The sequence below is a fragment of the Pinus tabuliformis genome, chromosome X, assembly GCF_031772625.1.
Source record: "Pinus tabuliformis cultivar Carrire ecotype Pingquan chromosome X, CPIR1, whole genome shotgun sequence".
NCBI lineage: Eukaryota > Viridiplantae > Streptophyta > Pinopsida > Pinales > Pinaceae > Pinus > Pinus tabuliformis.
The window spans coordinates 1,347,057,549-1,347,078,196 of record NC_142308.1 but is presented as its reverse complement, the minus strand read 5'-3'; the positions used below and the strand labels follow the sequence as shown (position 1 = coordinate 1,347,078,196).

Sequence of the window (20,648 nt, the reverse complement as noted above, 5' to 3'; positions counted from 1 at the left end):
AAAATGAAGAAGGGGGACATAGTGGATTTGATGAAAACCCCGGTGAGGAGGAGCTGGAGGAGAGTGAACATGAGTCAGCTCAAAAAACTAAACAAGACCAAACCCCATTGTGGAAATATGTTAACAGGCCTGAAGCAGGGAAAGGGGTGGAACCACTAAATTTCATTGCCCCCATTGCAACAATAATTACACAGGTTCATACACCCGTGCCAGAAAACACCTCTGCGGGAAAATGCCATGGGATGGAGATAAACAAATAGGAATCAAAACTTGTACAGGTGTGTCAGCAGCAGATAGAGCCAAATACATAAGGGAAGAGGAGGAAGCCCAATACAAATCTAAAAAATCAAAGGGTTTCTTTGAACCAAGATCACAATCACATGCACAAAGAGCTTCTTCAGGATCCTCCCAAGGCAGTGGTTATGGAGGCACAGGGTCACCAAGTTTAAGGCGTAGAACCATATCAAATTTCCTTCATGAAGGGTGTAGGAATGATGTGGATTCAAAAGTTTACAGGTTTCTCTATGCATGTGGGATACCATTCAATGTTCTTCGCTTACCTTATTGGCACAAAATGGTTTCTACCATAAATGATGCCCCTAAAGAATACAAGAGCCTTGGGTATGACAAGGCAAGAAACATTGGACTTGATCATGAAAAAGCAAAAGTATCACATTCTTTGAATAGAATGACAAGTTCTTGCACTGACCATGGGGTGTCCATTGTATCTGATGGATGGACAAATGTAAAAGGCAAGCCATTGATAAATGTTCTTGTTGTGTCTGTTAGTTGTGCCATCTTTCTTTCAGCATATGATTACTTAGACAAGTTCAAGACCGCCATCAACATTGCATAACCATTACTTGAAACAATTGACCGTATTGGGCCATACAATGTCATCCAAGTCATCACTAATAATGCTCCTAATTGTAAGGCAGCAGGAGCAATTATTGAGGATAAATACCCCAACACATTTTGGTCTGGGTGTTTGGCTCACACAATGAACCTTTTGATGCATGATATTGTTAAGAACAAAAACAAGCAATACAAATGGATTGGTGATTTGTACAAGAAAGGCAAACAAATGATAAAATTTATTACAGATCATAGCGATACCCATGGCCTTTTTTGCAGTCACTCAAGATTGGAGTTGTTGAAGATTGCAAGGACTACATTTGGTAGCTATTACCTCACCTTCAGGCACCTTTTGAAGGTAAGAGAGTCATTGGCTAGCATGGTATCAAGTCCACACTGGCAGGTATTAAAGGAAAGGGCTACAAATGCAGCGGACAGGCAAGGTTTTGAACAGGTGGAGGAGGTCGCTCTTGATGATATGTTTTGGGTACGTGTGAGGCAAGTATTGGATTTCACCAAGACCATTTATCACATGATTCGGTTTGCAAATACAGATAAACCAGTGATTGGCGAGGTGTATGAACAAATGGATACCATGTTGGGGCAAATAAAAGATATTGTTCATAACAATGATCCCAACTTGTACAAACTAATTCACGATTGTGTGCGTATACAGTGAGATAAACTTAATGTTCCACTACATTGTTTGGCGTATATCCTTACGCCAAAATACTACTCTACATCTTGGTTGGGCCAACCTGCACCAGGAGGTGGGGTTAGGGCTAAACCCCATATAGATGAAGAGGTATCTAAGGAGATTTGGAAGCATTAGAAAAGTTGATACCTAACAGGGAGGAATGTGCTAGTGTGCGTCTTGAAATAGGCAGATACTTCAGTTGCACTAGTTTGTTTGGTACCTTTCATGCAATTGAACATAGAGACAGATTTGATGCTCTCACATGGTGGGAATCATATGGCAGCCATGGACTTTTGCCAAAATTGGCAAAAAAAGTTCTCTCACAGGTTGTAAATACTTCTTCTGCAGAGAGGTGTTGGAGCACCAATAGCTTCATACATAATGTGAAAAGAAACAGACTCAATGAAAATTGGGCAGAAAGCTTGGTTTATGTGCACTACAACTTGAGATTGTTGAGTCATTACTGTGATCGAGCTTATGAGGATCCAATATATAAAATTTGGCACAACCACCCAGAGGATGATAATTTGGAGGATGGCACTATACATCTTGAAGAACTGGAAGCGGAACTTATAAGAGAGGAAGATGAAGCAACAACCATGCCACCTCCACCATCCAGTAGCAGTGCTCGAGTTCCGAGTCTTGTTCCTTTGTTGTCGCCGCCTCCATCTACACCCTCACGTGGAGGGCATGTGCCTTCTGGTTCTGGTCGTCGGTCTGTGCGGGAGACTCCTAGAAGACCACCACGACCTGCTCATACATTAGACACTTCTCGTGGCAAGGGCCACATGTAGTAGTAGATAATAGATTTACAATTTACTTGTCTTTTCTAGTTTCTATTAGTTTTCATAACTGTTGAGTCTTGACTCTTTCATATCATAATGATATTTTTTGTAAACAATATATGACTGTGACAATTTAAGTTTGAAGTTTGAAGTTGGCAATTATAACTCATTGGTAATGATTCTGAATTATGAATATGATGCTTCGTGAAAGTTGTTTCATTTCATTTCATAATTCATTTTATAACATTTCATTTCATGTTAGATATTATTTCTTGTAATGGTTAAACTTAGCTTACAAGTACAACTTTGGTGATCAATGATGATAAATGTTATATATTGAATTTTCAATTTTGAAAGCTTGAAGTTGAAACTTTAAGATTGATGAATCATGATTCACGACTACGAGACTCAATATGTTGTATGTTACTAACTTGTGGACGTGGTTGATGAAGAATCAAGATTATAACTTCTAGATGATTGATGTTATATGGTTGATGGTTCAATGATCAATCTATGTTTTTTTATGTTTTTTATATCTAATTCATCATTCTACATGTTTTTGTTGACATATATGTATCAAAATATATAAAATATATATATTATATAAAAATCGCTTCGGGATTCGCTCCCAAACTGGGAACTTTTGAAAATGTTGCTCCCGCTCCCGCTCCCAAGTAACACTGATATATATATATATATATATATATATATATTTGATTAAAGCATTGACAAGAGTAATCAAGAGTTATATCATAGCTTACTCTTTCAGGTGCACTAGGAGGTAGCATTGAAAGAAGCACTTGTCTCACAACTTTTTGTTGTTGTTTGGGCATTCATCTTTACATCACTCTTTTTGATGTTTCAACAAAAAGTTCATAACAAAATGGTGAAATGTGGCCATAGGACAATGGTGAAATGGAGTTTGCAAAACATTTTCCCCCTCCTCTAACATGGCATGAAGCTCACATGGACCATCGTCTTGTTGTTGAACCAAATAACCAAAAAACTTGGGGGCCCATGCAAACACAACTCTACACAAATCAAAGTTTAAAAAATAAGAAATAAAGGCAAGAAAGAAGCGTTCAATGGAATATATTTGCGTTGTCACTCCTATTCGCACACTAGATGATTTGGAACATAGCACTACAAAGCAATTAGCCTTGGATGATGCTAATCTCTTAAAGTTGGATATCATTTATGTATGCTTTGGTTTAGATTCAAGGTATATATGATGTGTTGCGTTACATTGTCGCTGCAAGTATTTTGGTGGTGGTGATCACTTGGGGCAGCACTGCGCAGTGTTATTTTCATTGAAGAGCATTGATAATAGTGCAATCATTATATATATGGAGAAGTCGAATACATTATTGCATGGCTGCTTCTTGACTAATGACAACGCTGTAAACAATACTCCATCAAGGGAACGTGAGTCTGAAGGGTTTTACAAGAAGCAACAAAGGAAACTATTGTGCTAAAGGCCCTCAAGCTCTTTGGAGCTAACTTAAAGATGCGAGTCTTACATTGTTTCCTCCACATTTCTCTGCTTGCATTGAAAATTCCATCACCGAAAAGCACTTCCATGTAATACCTTGGAATAGTTCGGGAAATTAGTCTTGAGAATGTGCTCAACATAAATTATGGGTGATTGTGTAAGTGTAGTGTTCAATGGCATCAGAATGCTAATAGTTGAGGAGTTGGAGAGGATCCAGTCGTGAATGTGATAATAGTTGAGGAGCTTCTTGGCGATTGTGCCTAAAAATGACCACGCCTTGGGTCCCACATTAATGTGGTCTAGTCTCTTTCTATTATACAGCGATATCAGCGATGCCACTCTCCATGGTCTATCTTATTATATAGAGAAAAATTGGCAATGTACTCATCCATGTCTATCTATTCTTGGTGCATCGTCTATCATGCATTCCATCTCACAACCCACTTATGGATTGTTGTTGAAGATCTTAGTATTGAATCTTTTCATGGTATCTGAGTCTCAGTTCAAGGTAAGTCATTGTCACAGCTGTCATGTTGGGGGACTTTGTGCTTAAATCATCACGGTTGTGGGACTACATCAAATTTATATGAAGCCACCTGCAAACATATGACTGTTATGTCCATGAGGGCATTTGGACATTTTTTTGGGTTTCTTCTACTAGGGTGTATGCAATTTTTCTAGCTAGTTCTAATAATTTTTTAGCTGGTATGACTATAGATGATTGTTAGTTCGCTAGATGGGGGGCCTATAACCTGCGAATATGCCTCGTCTAAGGCTCACCTCCTACTCCTAGCTTTCAAATTTTTCATAGATTGCCTTTATAACGATCTGGACATGTTCGTTTTTTTTAACTTAATGAGCCCTGATGAGCTAGCTGGATCAATAAGCCTAATGAACTTTCTATATAATAATTTTGATTCGAAGCCTCCCAAAAAGGAGAGAGATAGTTGGTGGTCAGCTTGGCATCCTCCATTATGATGTAAAATAGAAGAAACTCGTGTTTCTTTGGGAGCTAATTTTTGTAGCAAATATAAGTAAGAAGTGTTGAAGGACAACACAGCTAATGCAATCACAGTTAGGGCAACATCAGTTCCAGACTCCATGACAGCAAAGGCAAGACAAAGACATGATGCAAGGAAAGGCAAGACGTTAAGAAGTAGTGATACAAGATGCTGAAGAACATATATATGACTTTGGAGAGTGATGCATTGCTTTCATGCATAATGCTTGCATTGGAAGTGAATGTTTTACACGTGGTATGATGTTATAATGTGTTGCTTGCATATGTTGGCTTTATGTTGATGTTGGTGCATTTAATTATTATAGATGGCTGAAAATAATATTTGAGCACCTATTTGTATTTTTATATTCAAAATATGAAGAGTTTGGAAATGAATGAGTGGAAGGCAAAGAGTCAAGCCTGTTCACTTCATATTCTTAAGTGGAACACGAACAACCATCAAAGTTCATTTATAAATTTGTGCAAGGTTGGAGAGATGGTTGTTTTTCTAAAGAGTTGGAGAATGTATGAGAGTTGATTGAGGTATTATACATTATTTACCTAGCACATAAGAAGTTTACGTGAAGCAGATTTGAAGGGAAGAAGTGGAAATGAAAATGGAGATATGCAAAATTGATGACCAGATAAACCAGCACATTGTTGTTTCTTACTTGCATTAGTGGATTGTAGTCTCCTTTCAAGTAGTGATAAATATCAGGTTGGAGCCTGTTGAGGTAGAAGCCTCCTGTGAGATGTAGCCTACAGAACACATATTGGAGTTAGAGCTTCCTTGCATGTTGCAGCTTCCAGAAAATTGAGGTAGCAGCCTCTTATAGGTTGGAGCCTACAGAAAATTAGATGTAATAAGGGAGTGGGAGCTTGCCTTTGCATCACAACAATAACAAAATCGTGGTTTTCTCCCTTTATGGGTTTCCACTTGTTGATTTGGGGTAGCATCGGATGTGCTCTAGCCACGAAAATTGGTGGAGAGGCTAAAGCACATGAGATCTCCAATACCCAGAAATAGTTTGGGCAGAATCTAACTAGTTTGGGAGATATTAAAATAATTAATATTTTTAATGAAGTCCCTAAGTCTAAACTTTGGGAAAATAAAATATTAACGTGAATTAATATAAAACTGAGTTAGAATGCTCCAAAAGTTATGGATCAAGCCAAATCTAATCTTAGTCGTTGATTAGGGACTTAATCTCGATCGTTGAATTGTCAACGAGAAAAGTATAAGAGGGGGCTTGAGGGTCACTTGGAGAATACACCGAGTTGATCAAGAATTCGATTTTTTGGGGCAGGGCTTGCTGAGGAAATCGAAGGAGTGATCAGAGTTGCAGCTGAGGGGGAGTAAATGCAGCAACAAAGAGGCAGAGATAGTACTGGGAGCATCAGCACAAAAGCCGGGAGAGGGTTGACGCAGAAGCAGCTAAAGGCCACTCAAAAGCAGCTAGAGGCCACGCAGAAGCAGGCAGAGGCCACGCAGAGGCAGCTAGGAGTTGCGCAGAGCCTGAGGAGGGCCAGCATGGGAGACGCAGAGCCTCCAGAGGCTGACGGTGAGCCCCGAGAGGCTGTCGTTGGGCCAGAGAGGTTGACGCTGGGCCATAGAGGATGACGCAGAACCTAGAAGTTGATGCTGGGAGATTTCGTGGGGCAAATTGGGGCTGATATCTCTCTCAAAATGAGAGGTACTACTGCCGAGGGCATTCTCTATTGGGTGAGCCATTTCTGGCACCCAGATTGTATTCTGAAACTGCTTAATAAAACCCTCAGATAGTTGCGTCGGTTTTCCTGCATTGGGTTTTTCCGGGGACATTAGTCCAAAAAAAACGGTGTCACTTGTGTGCTTGTTGTTCCTTCAGTTGATTATTTGTATATGTTGAGATTGTACTTGTATTTATTTTCAGTATTTACATGGTAAATAACTTGTTAATTAACAGAACAAGTAGGAAGAAATAAATCAGAAAGTACAGGAAGGATTTCTAGCAGTTAGACTTAGAAATTCCAACACGGTATTAGAGCATGGTCGCAGATCACAGGATAACTGAGGGCATCAGCCGAGCAGAGGAGCAGCAGCAGAAACAGCGATCCCAAGTGACAGAAGTTGTTCCTAGCGGAAAAGCAGCAAGGAAGGGGTGACACAGTGCCTATGTCATCAGTTCGAGCCGGGAAGAGGATCAACGCAGTGGTAGAGAGAAGCAGACCTGACCTACGCAGTGCCTGATCATCTTTCTCAGTGAGGAAGGATTGACGCCCGTGGCCAGGAGGTGAGGATTTTGCTGGTGTCGGGATTGCACAGAGCCTAGAGGCTCTAACCTTCAGTTTGATGGGGCATAGGAGGTTATGGGTAAGTTGCAAAGTGAAGTTGGTGGGGTACTGTGATCAAAACAGTACCTCACAGGGCAAGACCAAGGAGGAGGGAGTTGTTGCCGAGGATTTCTAGCTAAGAAATCCGGATCAGTGGTGCAGCTGCACTAACGATCGGAGTAGGGGCATCTCGACATTGGCAAGGGGGTTTCTAGGAGGGAAATCGAGGCTCAGAGGGAGTCACACCGAGAACTTCCAAAAGGTAAGTAGAGAGACTTGGAAGAGTAGAAAGAGGAGCAGGGAAATGGCAGTGGACAGGGTAAGAGATCAGAACAGACTGGACGGAGCCTCAAACTTCGTAGTCTGGAAGGCCAGGATCTTGTCCGTTCTAGACAGGAATCGTCTCAAGCACTTCACCTTGAACACGATAGCGATCCCAATTGACCCGGATGAGAACGAAAAGTACCAGGAGGCAATGGCGAGGGCCAAGAGCATCATCCTTAACGGGGTCAAGGACCATGCAGTGCCACATATTTCCGAAAAAGACACGGCAAATGCAATGTGGGAGGCCCTGACGAAAGTGTATCAGCATACATCCGGGCAAAGGAAGATGCTACTGGAAAATCAGCTGCAGTCATACCAAATGCAAAAGGGAGAACATATAGACACCTTCCTCGGTCGATTAAAGGAGATCCGTGATTAGCTGACTTCCATAGGGGCCACGCCGGATGAGGAGATGATGGTGAGGACCGCATTGAACGCGGTCTCAGAGGATTGAGAGGTATTTGTCCATAACATACTAGGCAGGTTGACCCTTCCAGATTAGGAGAAACTGTGGGTGACTCTTCGTCAAGAAGAGATCAAAAGGCTAACCAAGGCGGGAAGCAGCGGCAAGGGGGTCAGAATCAAGGAGGAGGAAGTGGAGGATGTTGCCCTAGCATCTGAGGGAAAGCAAGAGAAATGAAAGAAGAAAGACCTCTCCAAGGTCAAATGCTTCCATTGTGGGGAACTGGGTCACTATGCGAAACTGTGTCCGAGGAAGAAGAGCAAGGAAGAGGCTTCTGAGACCAAGGATGTGCTAGCAAGGGTGTAGAAAGAAGTGGAGACAGATGATGACTGTGCCATGAGTGCTCATGCACCCGAGAGAAGAGGTGGGGAGACATCGAGCTGTAGTCAGACGGACTACAGGCAATGAAGGGCAAGATCCTCGAGGTACCCAACCTCTTGGATTATACCTTGCTATGGGAGCCCCGAAGAGGAGTAGCAGGAATGACAAGTGTTAGAGTTGGGAGATCAGTTACTTACTTCTCAGTAACTGAGTTGTAGTGCAGCAGTTAACAGTGGCAGTGCTATGGGCAGTACGATGTAGCATGATGAGAGGGGTTGCAGTGAAGATGCAGCAGTGGCAGTGGCAGGGCCATGGGCAGCAGCACGGATGCAGAGGGAGTTGTTGTACAAATGCAACAGTGGCAGTGGCAGCACCATCGGTAGCAGTACATGATGCAGCAGTGCAGAGGATGTTGGGCAACAGGCCTAGCATCAGCACAAGGACCGATGTCAGATGATCAGGGTGATGCTCAGTGAGGAGTATTACTAGAGCACAGTCCTCGCTAAGAGGGAGTGTTGATTTGGGGTAGCATCAGATGTGCTCTAGCCACGAAAATTGGTGGAAAGGCTAAAGCACATGAGATCTCCAATACCCAGAAATGGTTTAGGCAGAATCTAACCAGTTTGGGAGATATTAAAATAATTAATATTTTTAATGGAGTCCCTAAGTTAAAATATTAATGTGAATTAATAAAACTAAGTTAGAATGGTCCAAAAGTCATGGATCAAACCAGATCTAATCTTAGCCGTTGATTAGGACTTAATCTCGGTCGTTGGATTGTCAACGAGAAAAGTATAAGAGGAGGCTTGAGGGTCACTTGGAGAATACACCGAGTTGATCAAGAATTTGATTTTTTGGGGTAGGGCTTGCTGAGGAAATCGAAGGAGTGATTAGAGTTCCAACTGAGGGGCAATGAATGCAGTAGCAGAGAGGCAGAGATAGTACCGGGAGCATCAGCGCAGAAGCCGAGAGAGGGTTGACACAGAAGCAGCTAGAGGCCACGCAGAAGCAGGCAGAGGCCATGCAGAGGCAGCCAGGAGTTGTGCAGAGCCTGAGGAGGGCCAGCATGGGAGACACAGAGCCTCCAAAGGCTGACGATGAGCCTCGAGAGGTTGACGCTAGGAAGACGTTGGGCCAGAGAGGATGACGTAGACCCTAGAGGTTGACGCTAGGAGATTTCATGGGGCAGATTGGGGCTGATATCTCTCTCAAACTGAGAGGTACTACTGCCGAGGGCATTCTCTATTGGGTGAGCCATTTCTGACACGCAGATTGTATTCTGAAACTGCTTAATAATAAAACCCTCAGATAGTTGCACCGAGTTTCCCGCATTGGGTTTTTTTGGGAACATTAGTCCAAAAATAACGGTGTCACTTGTGTGCTTGTTTTTCCTTGAGTTGATGATTTGTATGTGTTGAGACTGTACTTGTATTTATTTTCAGTATTTACATGGTAAATAACTTGTTAATTAACAGAACAAGTAAGAAAAAATAAATCAGAACGTACGGGAAGGATTTCTAACAGTTAGAATTAGAAATTCCAACACCACTTATATATGATGCCCATATGTGTTGTTATTATGTGTTGACGTGATGTTTTGGTTTGCTTATTACTTGATGTTCACATATTCAATCTATTGGTCATTATGTGTTAAGTTGTTCATTTAATGTTTCAGTTAATGAGTTTAAAGAAAAGAATTTTAATGTCCATGAATGTACTAAACTAATTCACCGCCCCTCTTAGTTTAGTCAAGTTTTCATAAATTACCCCCTCAATTTTGTCTAATAACCCTTGAAATTTAAAAAAAATAAAATAAAACGAAAAGGAAAAATACATAACAAATATCAAAACCTAAACTAATTTGCAATCCCTAACTCACTCATTCGACTTACCAAGCTTACCTCTACTTGGTTTACCATGTAGCACTATTTGACTTACCAGTTAACTGTTGTCTCTCCTCCCCTGCAACGCTCCTTCAATGCTCATTATCCATTTTTAATTTTTAGTTTTAACTTTCGAGTCTTGACTCTAGATATCGATGACCTTAGATGATTCTTTGACTCGTCACTCTTTACTATTTTCAAGTTTGAGTTATATCAATTCATTATTCTAGTCTTTAGACTTCGATATCTACTATTGTCTATTTTGCTTCGTACTAATTAGATTCTAGAATGATGAATGAGGAATTTAAATTTTAGATCAATTTAGAATCTAGAATAATTAATGATGAATTTAATTTTTAAATCCATGTAGATTTTAGAATGATAAATATGGATCAATGTATTTCATTATTGCATATTGTGGTGTATGGATGAATGATATATGCACCAATAAGAATATTTAATTCAATTATGTATGGATCAATGTATTTATACTTTCATTATTGAATATGGATTTGAATATATATATTAAACAAAACTATATACCCTGACATCCCCTCGCCGCACCTAAATTTCACTAAAATTTGAGGGTACTTCCACTTGTCCCCCCTACGCGTCTCCCCGCACCCACAACCCCCTGTCCCAGAGTCTTGGTGGAACATTGGAATTTCAACCAGTTTCTGGTTAATGAAGGAGTGTTTTCTAACACAATCTTAACCAAGTCAACTTATTGCTATCCCCTTGTTTTCTAAATTTTCTGAAATAATTGGTTGATTGATTTGAATTGTACAACAATTTTTAATTAAATGTATTGAGTTGTACAGATTGAGCTTGAATTTGATTGTATGGCTCAACGGCAAAGAAAGGTATAGCAATAGTTGTTGGTACATTTGTGGCAGTACATGCGGTGGTGGATTGCTCTGCAAAGACAGTACACATGGCAGTGGTGGTTGTACAAGATTGATCATACGGGCTGAACTCATAAAAATATTTGATATAAAAGCGAATGAATGATTTTACACTCAAAAGGGCCCCAGCTAGTGAACGAACGAATGTTTTTACATTTAAAAGGGCCCCAATTATATATACCCTAAGATGTCTGTTAACGAAAAGTCATGAATTTATTACTATTATTATTATTATTTTATTTTTATTGTATTTTAATTTTTTTATTAATTAGCTTTTATTCATTTATTAATTATTATCTTGAGTTGTATCTATATAACAGAGAGATAAACCAGTACCCTATTGGTTACAAAGTTGACTTATGTAACAAGCAAAGTTCGTATATGCAGTGGAGTAATCTTCAAAATACTTCAAAGATGTAAAAATCCATAGTAGGACAAGTAATTGTATATTGTATAAAAGAATTGATGTGATCTGAGATATGAGATATGAGATGATTACAATGAAGGTGAAGGCCTGCTTATATACCCTAAGCAGGCACCTTTTCACCAACAGTTATGTCCTTAGGGACATACCTTTTCATTAACTAGTTACTAATTAATCATTATTTATTATTATTATAGTTTTACATCATTTATATTATTTATATATATTTTTATTCATAACATTGCCTTCCTCTTCAAAAAGCTTTGTCCTCAAAGCTTACTGATGAAAGGGCTTGATCTATTTTCCTGTTTTGAGTGTCTTCTCGTCGTGCAATTGTCATCCTCGTTGACACAAGACGATAGGATCCTCCGAGTGATAGATAAAATTGTCGGGTTGAGAATGGATCTGACCATCCTAGATTAATCTTTTGTGGAATGCTCCGATCACTGGATATTGGTAATGAATTGTTATCATAGGACTGGATTTTGCAAACTTCAATATTCCTTGGAACATAAATCTGTTGCTTCCGTTCTAATTGGTTCAAATATGTAGACTGACTTAGTTGTCTGCTTTTGTGATTCAGACGTCGATAAGGAGTTCTTCTAGTTGGACTTTCCCTTATCTTGTCTGTGGCAGTTTCTTGATTTACTTTAGATATTGTTGTAGTTGAATTGGCTACTGAATCATCACTTGGAATTTCCACTATTTGAACTGCAACTTCTGAATATGTTTTAATTTCTATTGGTCTCTCATCTTCTTGATTTGTGATATTGACAGGATTGGTATTTGTTCATTTTTCTTCCACTAGGACTAAAAACTTCGACACTTCTTTCGTGATAAGTTCTTCTAATTTCTTTTTCAATGATTTCTTATCATCCTTAAGTTTCTTAATTTAAGTGAGTAGACTTTGATTATGGTTTCTGAGGCATAATAGTTTCTCATTTTCTAAATCAAACTTATTTTGGTCTTCAAGCTTCTATCTATTAAACACTTGATTTGTTCTAATAACCTTTGGTTAAGGTTCTTTAAGCATAAACTTTCCTCTTCTTTCCCTGGTAGACTTTTGTTGAGTTTATTTTCAGAAATTTCATTTTCTTGTTCTAACTGGTGTTTCCTAGCCTTACATTTTCCTACTTATGTAAGTAGTTTCTGATTATGCTCCTTCAAACATGAATTTTCCTTATTTTTGTTGGATATGACTTCTTCAAGCTCTTTCTGTTTCTTTGATATTGTTTCTCGATTCTCTTAAAACATTAGTTTCGCAATATCCTTAAGATCTTTTAATGAAGGCCTTATGAGTACGTGACCATCTTCTTCTTGTAAGGGAACATCAAGAAATGTTTTTCTGTGTTTAAAATGAACGTACCTAATTCCTTGAACTAAGGTCGACCAAGAATTATGTCAACCTCTTTGACAAGCATAGTTACGACATGGAATTGAGATATGTACTCATAATGATCAATTGTCACTTGTAAATTATTAATTTCATATTCTTTTTCGCCGAAAAGACCTTTTCGTTCACCTATATTTGGCTCTAGAACTAATAATTGATTTTCCAAATTAATATTGATTTAATTATCCTCGATGTTTGGATTAATAGCAATACTAATCTCTTTCCCTTGCATACACCCTTTTAATGTAAATAACCTAAGATCTACAATTGGGATACCTATATAGGAGAAAATTCCTTTCTTTATTTTCAAATTAGGCTCCATTTTTTTCTTTTTTTAGAGATTGGCTCTATTTGTATTAGCCAATAATTTGGTTTTTTCTTCCCTTTACTCTTGAAAAATGTTTCCTTAATTTTGATTTATTTTAATCACTGCTTTTATAATTGAATTGGAATTTTCCCCTTCTTTCTTCTTACTTTAACCCTTACTCTTCTTTTTTTTATAATTTTTTTTCACTTTCTTTTTCTTTTTCTTTTTTAACTTTATTTTGTTTTTTTAATAAACTTTTTTTTCTATATATATTTATAATCATTTTTTTTCTTTTTGAAAAGTTACAACCCTAGTTAAATGTGGCTATTCACCTCTTTGGGTTATAATATAAAATATATGTCCACTTATGTGCCTTTGACTCGGTGAATTTTCTCTGCGTAATAAGAAAAACTTACCATTCACATAAAAAGATTTTGTATTCCTTTTGTTCTTCTTTTACCTTGAAAATACCATGGCCAATTACCATGGGTTGCTAAAACCGCGAGGTTATAAACCACTTAATGAAGAATCAAGATAATCTTATTTACTCTTATGTATAGTTTTAAAGATATTTGGAAAGATTCCCTATTGACTTTATCATGCACTTTTTATCAATAATGTAAAACATTTTAATATTATATATATATGAATGTTCTCCTTCAAAATTTACATTGAACTATTGTTTTTACTAGAATCATTGAAATGTCAATGGCCAAAGGCCTTTTTTTTTTAATTAATAATATTTTTTTAACTCTTTTCTTTTATAATCTTTTTTCCAATTCCTTTTTTTAACTTTTAAAGTGGCCAAGGGCCTGAACGAAAATGGAGAAACTCCAACTCGTGTAGTGAAACGCTTTAGTTGCGACGACAAGTTGATGGCCAAAGGCCAGGATCTTCCAATGTGGCTCTGGTAACGAACAAGGTTCGTATACGCAGCGCAGTAATCTTCAAAATACTTCAAAGATGTAAACATCCATAGTAGGACAAGTAATTGTATATTGTATAAAAGAATTGATGTGATATGAGATGATTACAATGAGGGTGAGGGCCTGCTTATCTACCCTCGGCAGGTACCTTTTCACCAATGGTGATGTACATAGGGACATACCTTTTCATTAACTAGTTACTAATTAATCATTATTTATTATTATTATGGTTTTACATCATTTATATTATTTTATATATATTTTTATTCATAACAACTTAGCATTAATTTTTTAATCCCTCTTTCTTACAAAATAATTTCCAATGAAAGTGTACACAAAAATGAGTCTTTATCCTGAAAGTAATGCTAATCAAAAAAACTTTCAGTTGAGGGAAGCAAAAATTCAATTCTCTTTTTCAAATAGCAAAAAACAATTCTGGTCCCAAGCATTTCATTAAAATAAACTAACCAGAAAAGAAGTTCTAGCATATTTTCTTAGCCACTTTTACTTACTTCTTCTTATAATAATCTGCATAGCTGCAATTCATAGTTTCTGCATAGCTGTTTGCATTTATCTCATGAAGAATGTCAACAATGCAGTAGAATGTATCATTATGAGAAGTAACCACCAAAGTATTCCGAATGTTATCAATATGTACCCAACCATTATTGAACCGCCAAAAATCTCTCTCTTCAAGTTGATTGCCACTATCATCTGCTGCTGACAATCCTTTTGATTCATGACTAAAAACTGGAGAAGACAGGCAGTCTTTTATAATCTTCCAGTCAATACACAACTCTTGCTTGCTATCACATGATTGAACTGGGAGTAATAAATATGAGGTTGAAGACAACCCCAAATTCACATCTTCTGTACCTAATTCAACATAATCTGTACGAAAATCTTGCCGGTCCAGCAAAATTCTGAGAAATATTTCTTGAAAATTTAGTGCATCCCTCAGCTGCAAGGAGAAGACACAGTATAAGATTAAAGATACTTTCAGCACAGCTTAACCTGCAGTTTAGAGATCAAATGAATACCAAACATCAGCTAATCTACCTGGCTAGGATCAAACTCTAAACTCCGTGAGGGTAGGAGCTCTGTCTTGACTATCCTTCCATGAGCCAGATGAAGTTCTACATTCATTCTCTCTGCTTCATTGGGAAGGGAAGACTCCAGGAAAAGAGCAAACTGAGTATATTCTCTATCAGGAGGAACAGGATTGAAATTTACTATATAAGCATGAAGATAAACTGACTTTGTACATTTATTCCATCCACCTTGCAATGCAACTGGAACCCGCATTTCATAAAGTTCCATGGACCTTTTACCTTCTGACATAAACATTCAACATTATGTTATTTACAATTAAAGTGCAAATTTTAGGATTACACGTATATAATTAGAACTGAAAAGTTACAGTTGGTCTTCTTCCATGTCATCAAAATATCCAATCAACATCAAGATGCACAGTTATCAATATTCATCGTTACCCAAAGCATGTGACCCACCGACTACATGTGTATATCCATGAGATGATAATAATTTTAAGATACCTCCAGGTTTACATGCATCAGCAGAAAGACAATCTTGGTATTCCTCATCTTGTTCATCTTCTCGTGGCAAGAGATAGTCGGTCAAAGCACCAAAGGAGTGCAACACCTTGCATGCTTCCAGACATGCTACCCTCTTTGCTTTTTCCATAGAAGAACATATAGGACCATCTATTTGCCGAATAGGTGCATTAGAAGGAAGATTTATGCGGCAAACAACACCTCCTGGTTCTTCAAAGTAAGAATACTCTGGAACAGGAATAAAATACCTATCCAAACAGTCCTGATGTTAGCAAAGACTTTATAGACTTGAAAAAGAGGAAGGTTCATCCCACAGAATGATTCATGTTACAGTTACCATACATAAAATGATTGAGACTATAACAGAAGAAACTGATCACAAAGTTTAGGAACATACTCATCCTTTGACAGCTTGGAGCAGAAATGATGGAGTAATGAAACACAGCAACCAGTGCTGATGGTTGCATCTGTGGCATTTACTCGATAGATCTGGTCCTCTTCCTCTTCATATTGCTCTGCACCATCTGGCGATCTATTTTGGACTTCCCTTCTCATCTGTTCCTCACCATCTATGAAGTGCTCTAGCCTCTTTTCCTGGGAAAGGTTTCCCCTGTACGAAGATAGATAAGACGAATAGTGTTCATCACCAAATATAGAATCTACAAAGCAAACAAATAAATCTATTTGCAATTTGACAGAATCAGTTTTGAAATAGAAAGCATCCTGTGATAATATGGAAATGTCTTTTACAGAAAAAATACCTTTCAACTAAAAAAATATAGCCTGACTCCTGCATACGTGCACGACCTCTAGATTGTATGAAGCTAGCAACAGTGTTTGGAAGATCAAAGCGTACCACCAGACAGCAAGTTTGAATATCAAGGCCTTCTTCAGCAACATTAGTTGCCACCAGTAGATTAAACTGTTCGCATCAAATCATTGTATCCAAAATAAGGATTGTTAACCTAGGGGAACAAAATATACACCTGATCTGAAAAAGATGTAAGCAACACAGGGAACCTACTAAAATCTGGTGGCTTTTCTGAGCAGTTGTTTCTGGTAATGAAAAAATTACCTAGCCTATTCAATTTATTATGAAACTATACACCAGACACAAAGATCACAAAACTGATTGGTATACATGTGGAAACACCAACTAAAACCATAGATGGATGCTTCAAAATCCATAAACATTAAATTGCACAAATATTGGATTAAACAGTGGGTCAAAGAAAAAACCTTAAAGAGCAGCTACAGCCATATCACAGCTAAGAAACCTAAGACTCTTGCAGATTCACCAAGATTATTCAAGTGTTCCTCTCTCTCTATACCTGGTACAGGACAGGGAAGGGGCCATGACAACATGCTGTATCCAGAAATTGGTTAGGTTTATGCTCATCAGCAGAGATCCTAAGAAAAGAGTACATGAGATTCAATTCCCTTGCAACCCCAAGATCACTCTCCAGGTCATCAGATCTTCAATGCTCATTTCAGGCTTTCACAAATGTTGATGGCAAAACCCTAACTCCCACTTTTGTGTAAAACAGATCGCAGGACACTGTGTTTCAGGATAACAGTTCCAGTCATGGATGGATGATCCAATGTCCTAGGCGCATCTTCATTTCAATGCAATAAGTACTAGAAGTCCCACAGATCAAAGATTCGTCTAACAAGTACATGCATGTTTGTACTTGATCTGAAGGCCAGATCACATTACTAGTGAATATTTTCAGGGTATGAATGGCTCTGACTTGCCTTTTGCTGCAGAGAGGAATCGTGCATAACAACTCCATAAACCTGTGTTGAATTTTTGTAGCTATGGTCGGTCTTCATAATTAATATATTTGAAATAATAAATAAGGCATGTTCTTCATGACCTTGTCAAAAGAGAAAATAGATGACATGTTCTTCATGTCGGTTCTTTAAAAAATAAAATTTGATTTTTTTATATTTGAATTTTTGGCTCCAAAGAAGCCAAGTCAGCCCCCTCCTAGTCAAGTCAACCCCAGTGTAGAGGCACCCATTCGGCTAGCATGAACACTATATATGTGCCATTTGACCTCCTCATCAAGCAAGGAACTTGAACCTTCTGAGGTTAAATAAGAAGTTGAATCTGAGGCTAAGAAGAAGATGGATCTGAGGCTGAAAAGAAGCTTATCTGAGGCACAATTTCTGTTGAAGAAGAAGGGCGTATCTCTGATAAAGAAGGACGAGTTGCAGGACCAAACCTCTGAAATAAAACCAAGTTCCAGGACCGAGACTTTGGGAGCGGAAGGACGAGTTGCAGGACCGAACTTCTGAAGTATAACCAAGTTGCAGGACCAAGAATTTGGGTACAGAAGGACGAGATGCAGGACCAAAACTTTGGGTGCAGAAGAAGGCCGAAATTCAGCCCTAGAAGGCAGACCAGAGCAAGTCTCCCGAGCAGATGGTTGACTTGACTAGGAAGGAGTTGGACCAGGTTTGACCAAGTCTCTTTGTTGGTCAGTTTGACCATATGGTTGACTAGATGATCTAGGTGTGTCTCTTGTTGAACTGAAGAATTTCTCTAACGAAAAGGTTGCTGGCCTTTTCCCTCATGTGGTTTTCCCAGGGTAAATGTTTCTTGTGTGGCTGTCTCATTATGATCCTACTGCCATTTTGTTCTACTGTTGATATCCTCTGTGTAATTGCTTTATGATGAATAAGAATGTATGAAAGAATTAACCTAAGAATAAATCATAAGTAATTATCAGTTTAGAGGATACTTGAAAAATCGACAACCTGGCCCTCAAACACTCCAGCACTATGGCCTGATCAGTCTGATACACTGACTAATGATTAACCCAAGTCTATAACCCCTATCCTATAAACAAAACTATCCAAATCTGTTCTAGTTTGCAAAGATCTGGACTAATTTTCTTTTGATTATCTTTTCTCTCTTTGTTTTCCTTCCAAAAAGTAAGTGCAGCATGAAAGAATTGCAAATTTATTATAATGAAAAATCACAGACTCACTGTGCACAATATTGAGTGAATGAATGTGAGCAGAAACTCTCCTTGAATTACATAAAATGTATCCAGAATATTACAGCAAAGAAGATAAGAATAATGAAACTTGTAGACCACCCCTTTTCTGATTTTCATGCACCAAGGGAATGAACATAGAAATGACAAAAATGGTGATCCAAAACTGACTTGAGTGCCACCAAACTACACAAAACTAACTGCCACAACGCAAGAAGCTGAAAAAAAATCAGCCAACATACTAGAAAATATCTGCCCAAATGCTAATGACTACATGAAGATGTGGCAAAGACAGACTCTGTGGACAATAATGCCCTCCAATCTGCCACTAAACTCAAGAGATTTAGATGAATGCTCAACCGATAAAGATGTTGAAAATGTAACTAGCTTCGGTCTTCATAATTGTTGTACTCATTTCAATATGTATCCTATGTAACAAACAAGAGAAGAAAACAAAAAGTTATTATTATTAAAGCTTCATACTCATTATTGATGGTCTTCTACGTAAAAGCATGTTCTTCACGCTTCTAGGGTTTGTTAGGTCTTAGGATTTATTGTCATGAGACAAAGAAGTCAACATCATGTTTATAAGACCCTTCGGGGCAAAATGTAATTGTAAAAAAAAATATTTTTGAGTCTAGAAAGTCCTAGAAACTCCAAAAGTACAAATCAGCCCTAATAGTTACAAGTCAGCCTAAATGAGGGAATTTGACCCCCTGGAAAGGATATACAAAGGAGCAATTCGACCTCATTTGGGATATACTCACTCAAGAAGTTCAATCTCTCAAGAAAAAGAATTTGATCTATAGTGAGGAAGTTGGAGAAAGGAAGAGCGAAGGTCTAGGAGAAGAAAGGACTAAATATATTGTTTTGGGGCTCTATTTCTCTCACACGTTCGAAGTTCTAGGGTCTTTTGCTATAGAAGGAAGTCGAAGTTGCAGGTCCAAGTTGCAGTAAGACAAAGTGCAGAATCTTGTAGTTGGAAGGAAGAATACCCTACCTTGACCTCATTGACCTTAGGAGGAGTTGTCTTGCTCTAGGAAGGTCTCAGAAGGAAGCTAAATTAGGGTTTCAGTGGAAGCTGCAAGGCCGAAATTGCAGGGTCGAAGTTGCAAGACGAATTTCAGTGTTGAAGCTGGCAAGTCGAATTTCCAGTTTGACGCTAGTTGGTGCAGAATTGGGGAAAGACTTGTTGGAGGGCTGACTTGGCACTTGGAGAAGGACTTGGTCTAGGGTTTCGGTTTTTGTGTCTCAATTGAAGTAGATTCTATAAGAAGAGAAGAGTTTTCCGTGTTGAGAAATCTATAAGGCAATAGATAGGATAATTTCTCTTTACTTGATAACTGCTTGTGATATATTTTTATCTTTTCTTACTTGTTAGCTTCTTCTCTTATTATTATGTTTGTTCTTTATCATCAAACAGCTACCAAAACAAGAACAATAGTACACAAGAACACAAGATATAGGTTGCATGCCACGGCCAAAACCTCTCCACCTGAGATGAAAACCCGTAAATCCGTTTTCCTCTTATAGATTCTTCAATCGACAAATTCCAAGACCTCTAGACCAAGACCAATACCCTTCCAAGTCCAAGTCCAACCTGCTTGATGATGTGCTTCCTTTTGTCCAAGTCAAACCTAGTCAAATGTCTTCCAGCAGTACAACTTCGACTCCAGCAACAGAATTTTTGGCCTCTACTACAGGACTGAAATTTTCGACCCTCCCAGCAACAGCAGCTTCCACGGTTGGCTTGTCCAGCGAGCACTGTAGTCAAAGTATATATTTACACGAGCCACCACCGAGAGCAGACAATGTGTGTGTGTGTGTGTATATATATATATAGTCCTTCTTCCGAGAGCTATCACAATGTATAGACTTCCTAGAGACCTCTGAGATACAACACAGACTTCCGAGAGTTATCACTATATAGATATAGACCTCCGAGATAGACTTCCGAGAGTTTGATATTACCCTTGATCAC

General features: G+C 38.4%; 1 protein-coding gene across 1 annotated transcript in view; it reads right to left on the bottom strand.

The window, feature by feature from the left end:
• The window catches only part of LOC149145064 (endoribonuclease Dicer homolog 4-like), a 303,060-nt gene that overhangs the window by 144,302 nt on the left and 138,110 nt on the right, over positions 1-20,648 (bottom strand). Inside the window, 5 exon segments of the mRNA XM_089448258.1 lie at positions 14,601-15,049; positions 15,148-15,422; positions 15,645-15,910; positions 16,060-16,272; positions 16,424-16,584. Of these exon segments, the coding sequence (XP_089304384.1) occupies positions 14,601-15,049; positions 15,148-15,422; positions 15,645-15,910; positions 16,060-16,272; positions 16,424-16,584 (1,364 nt within the window).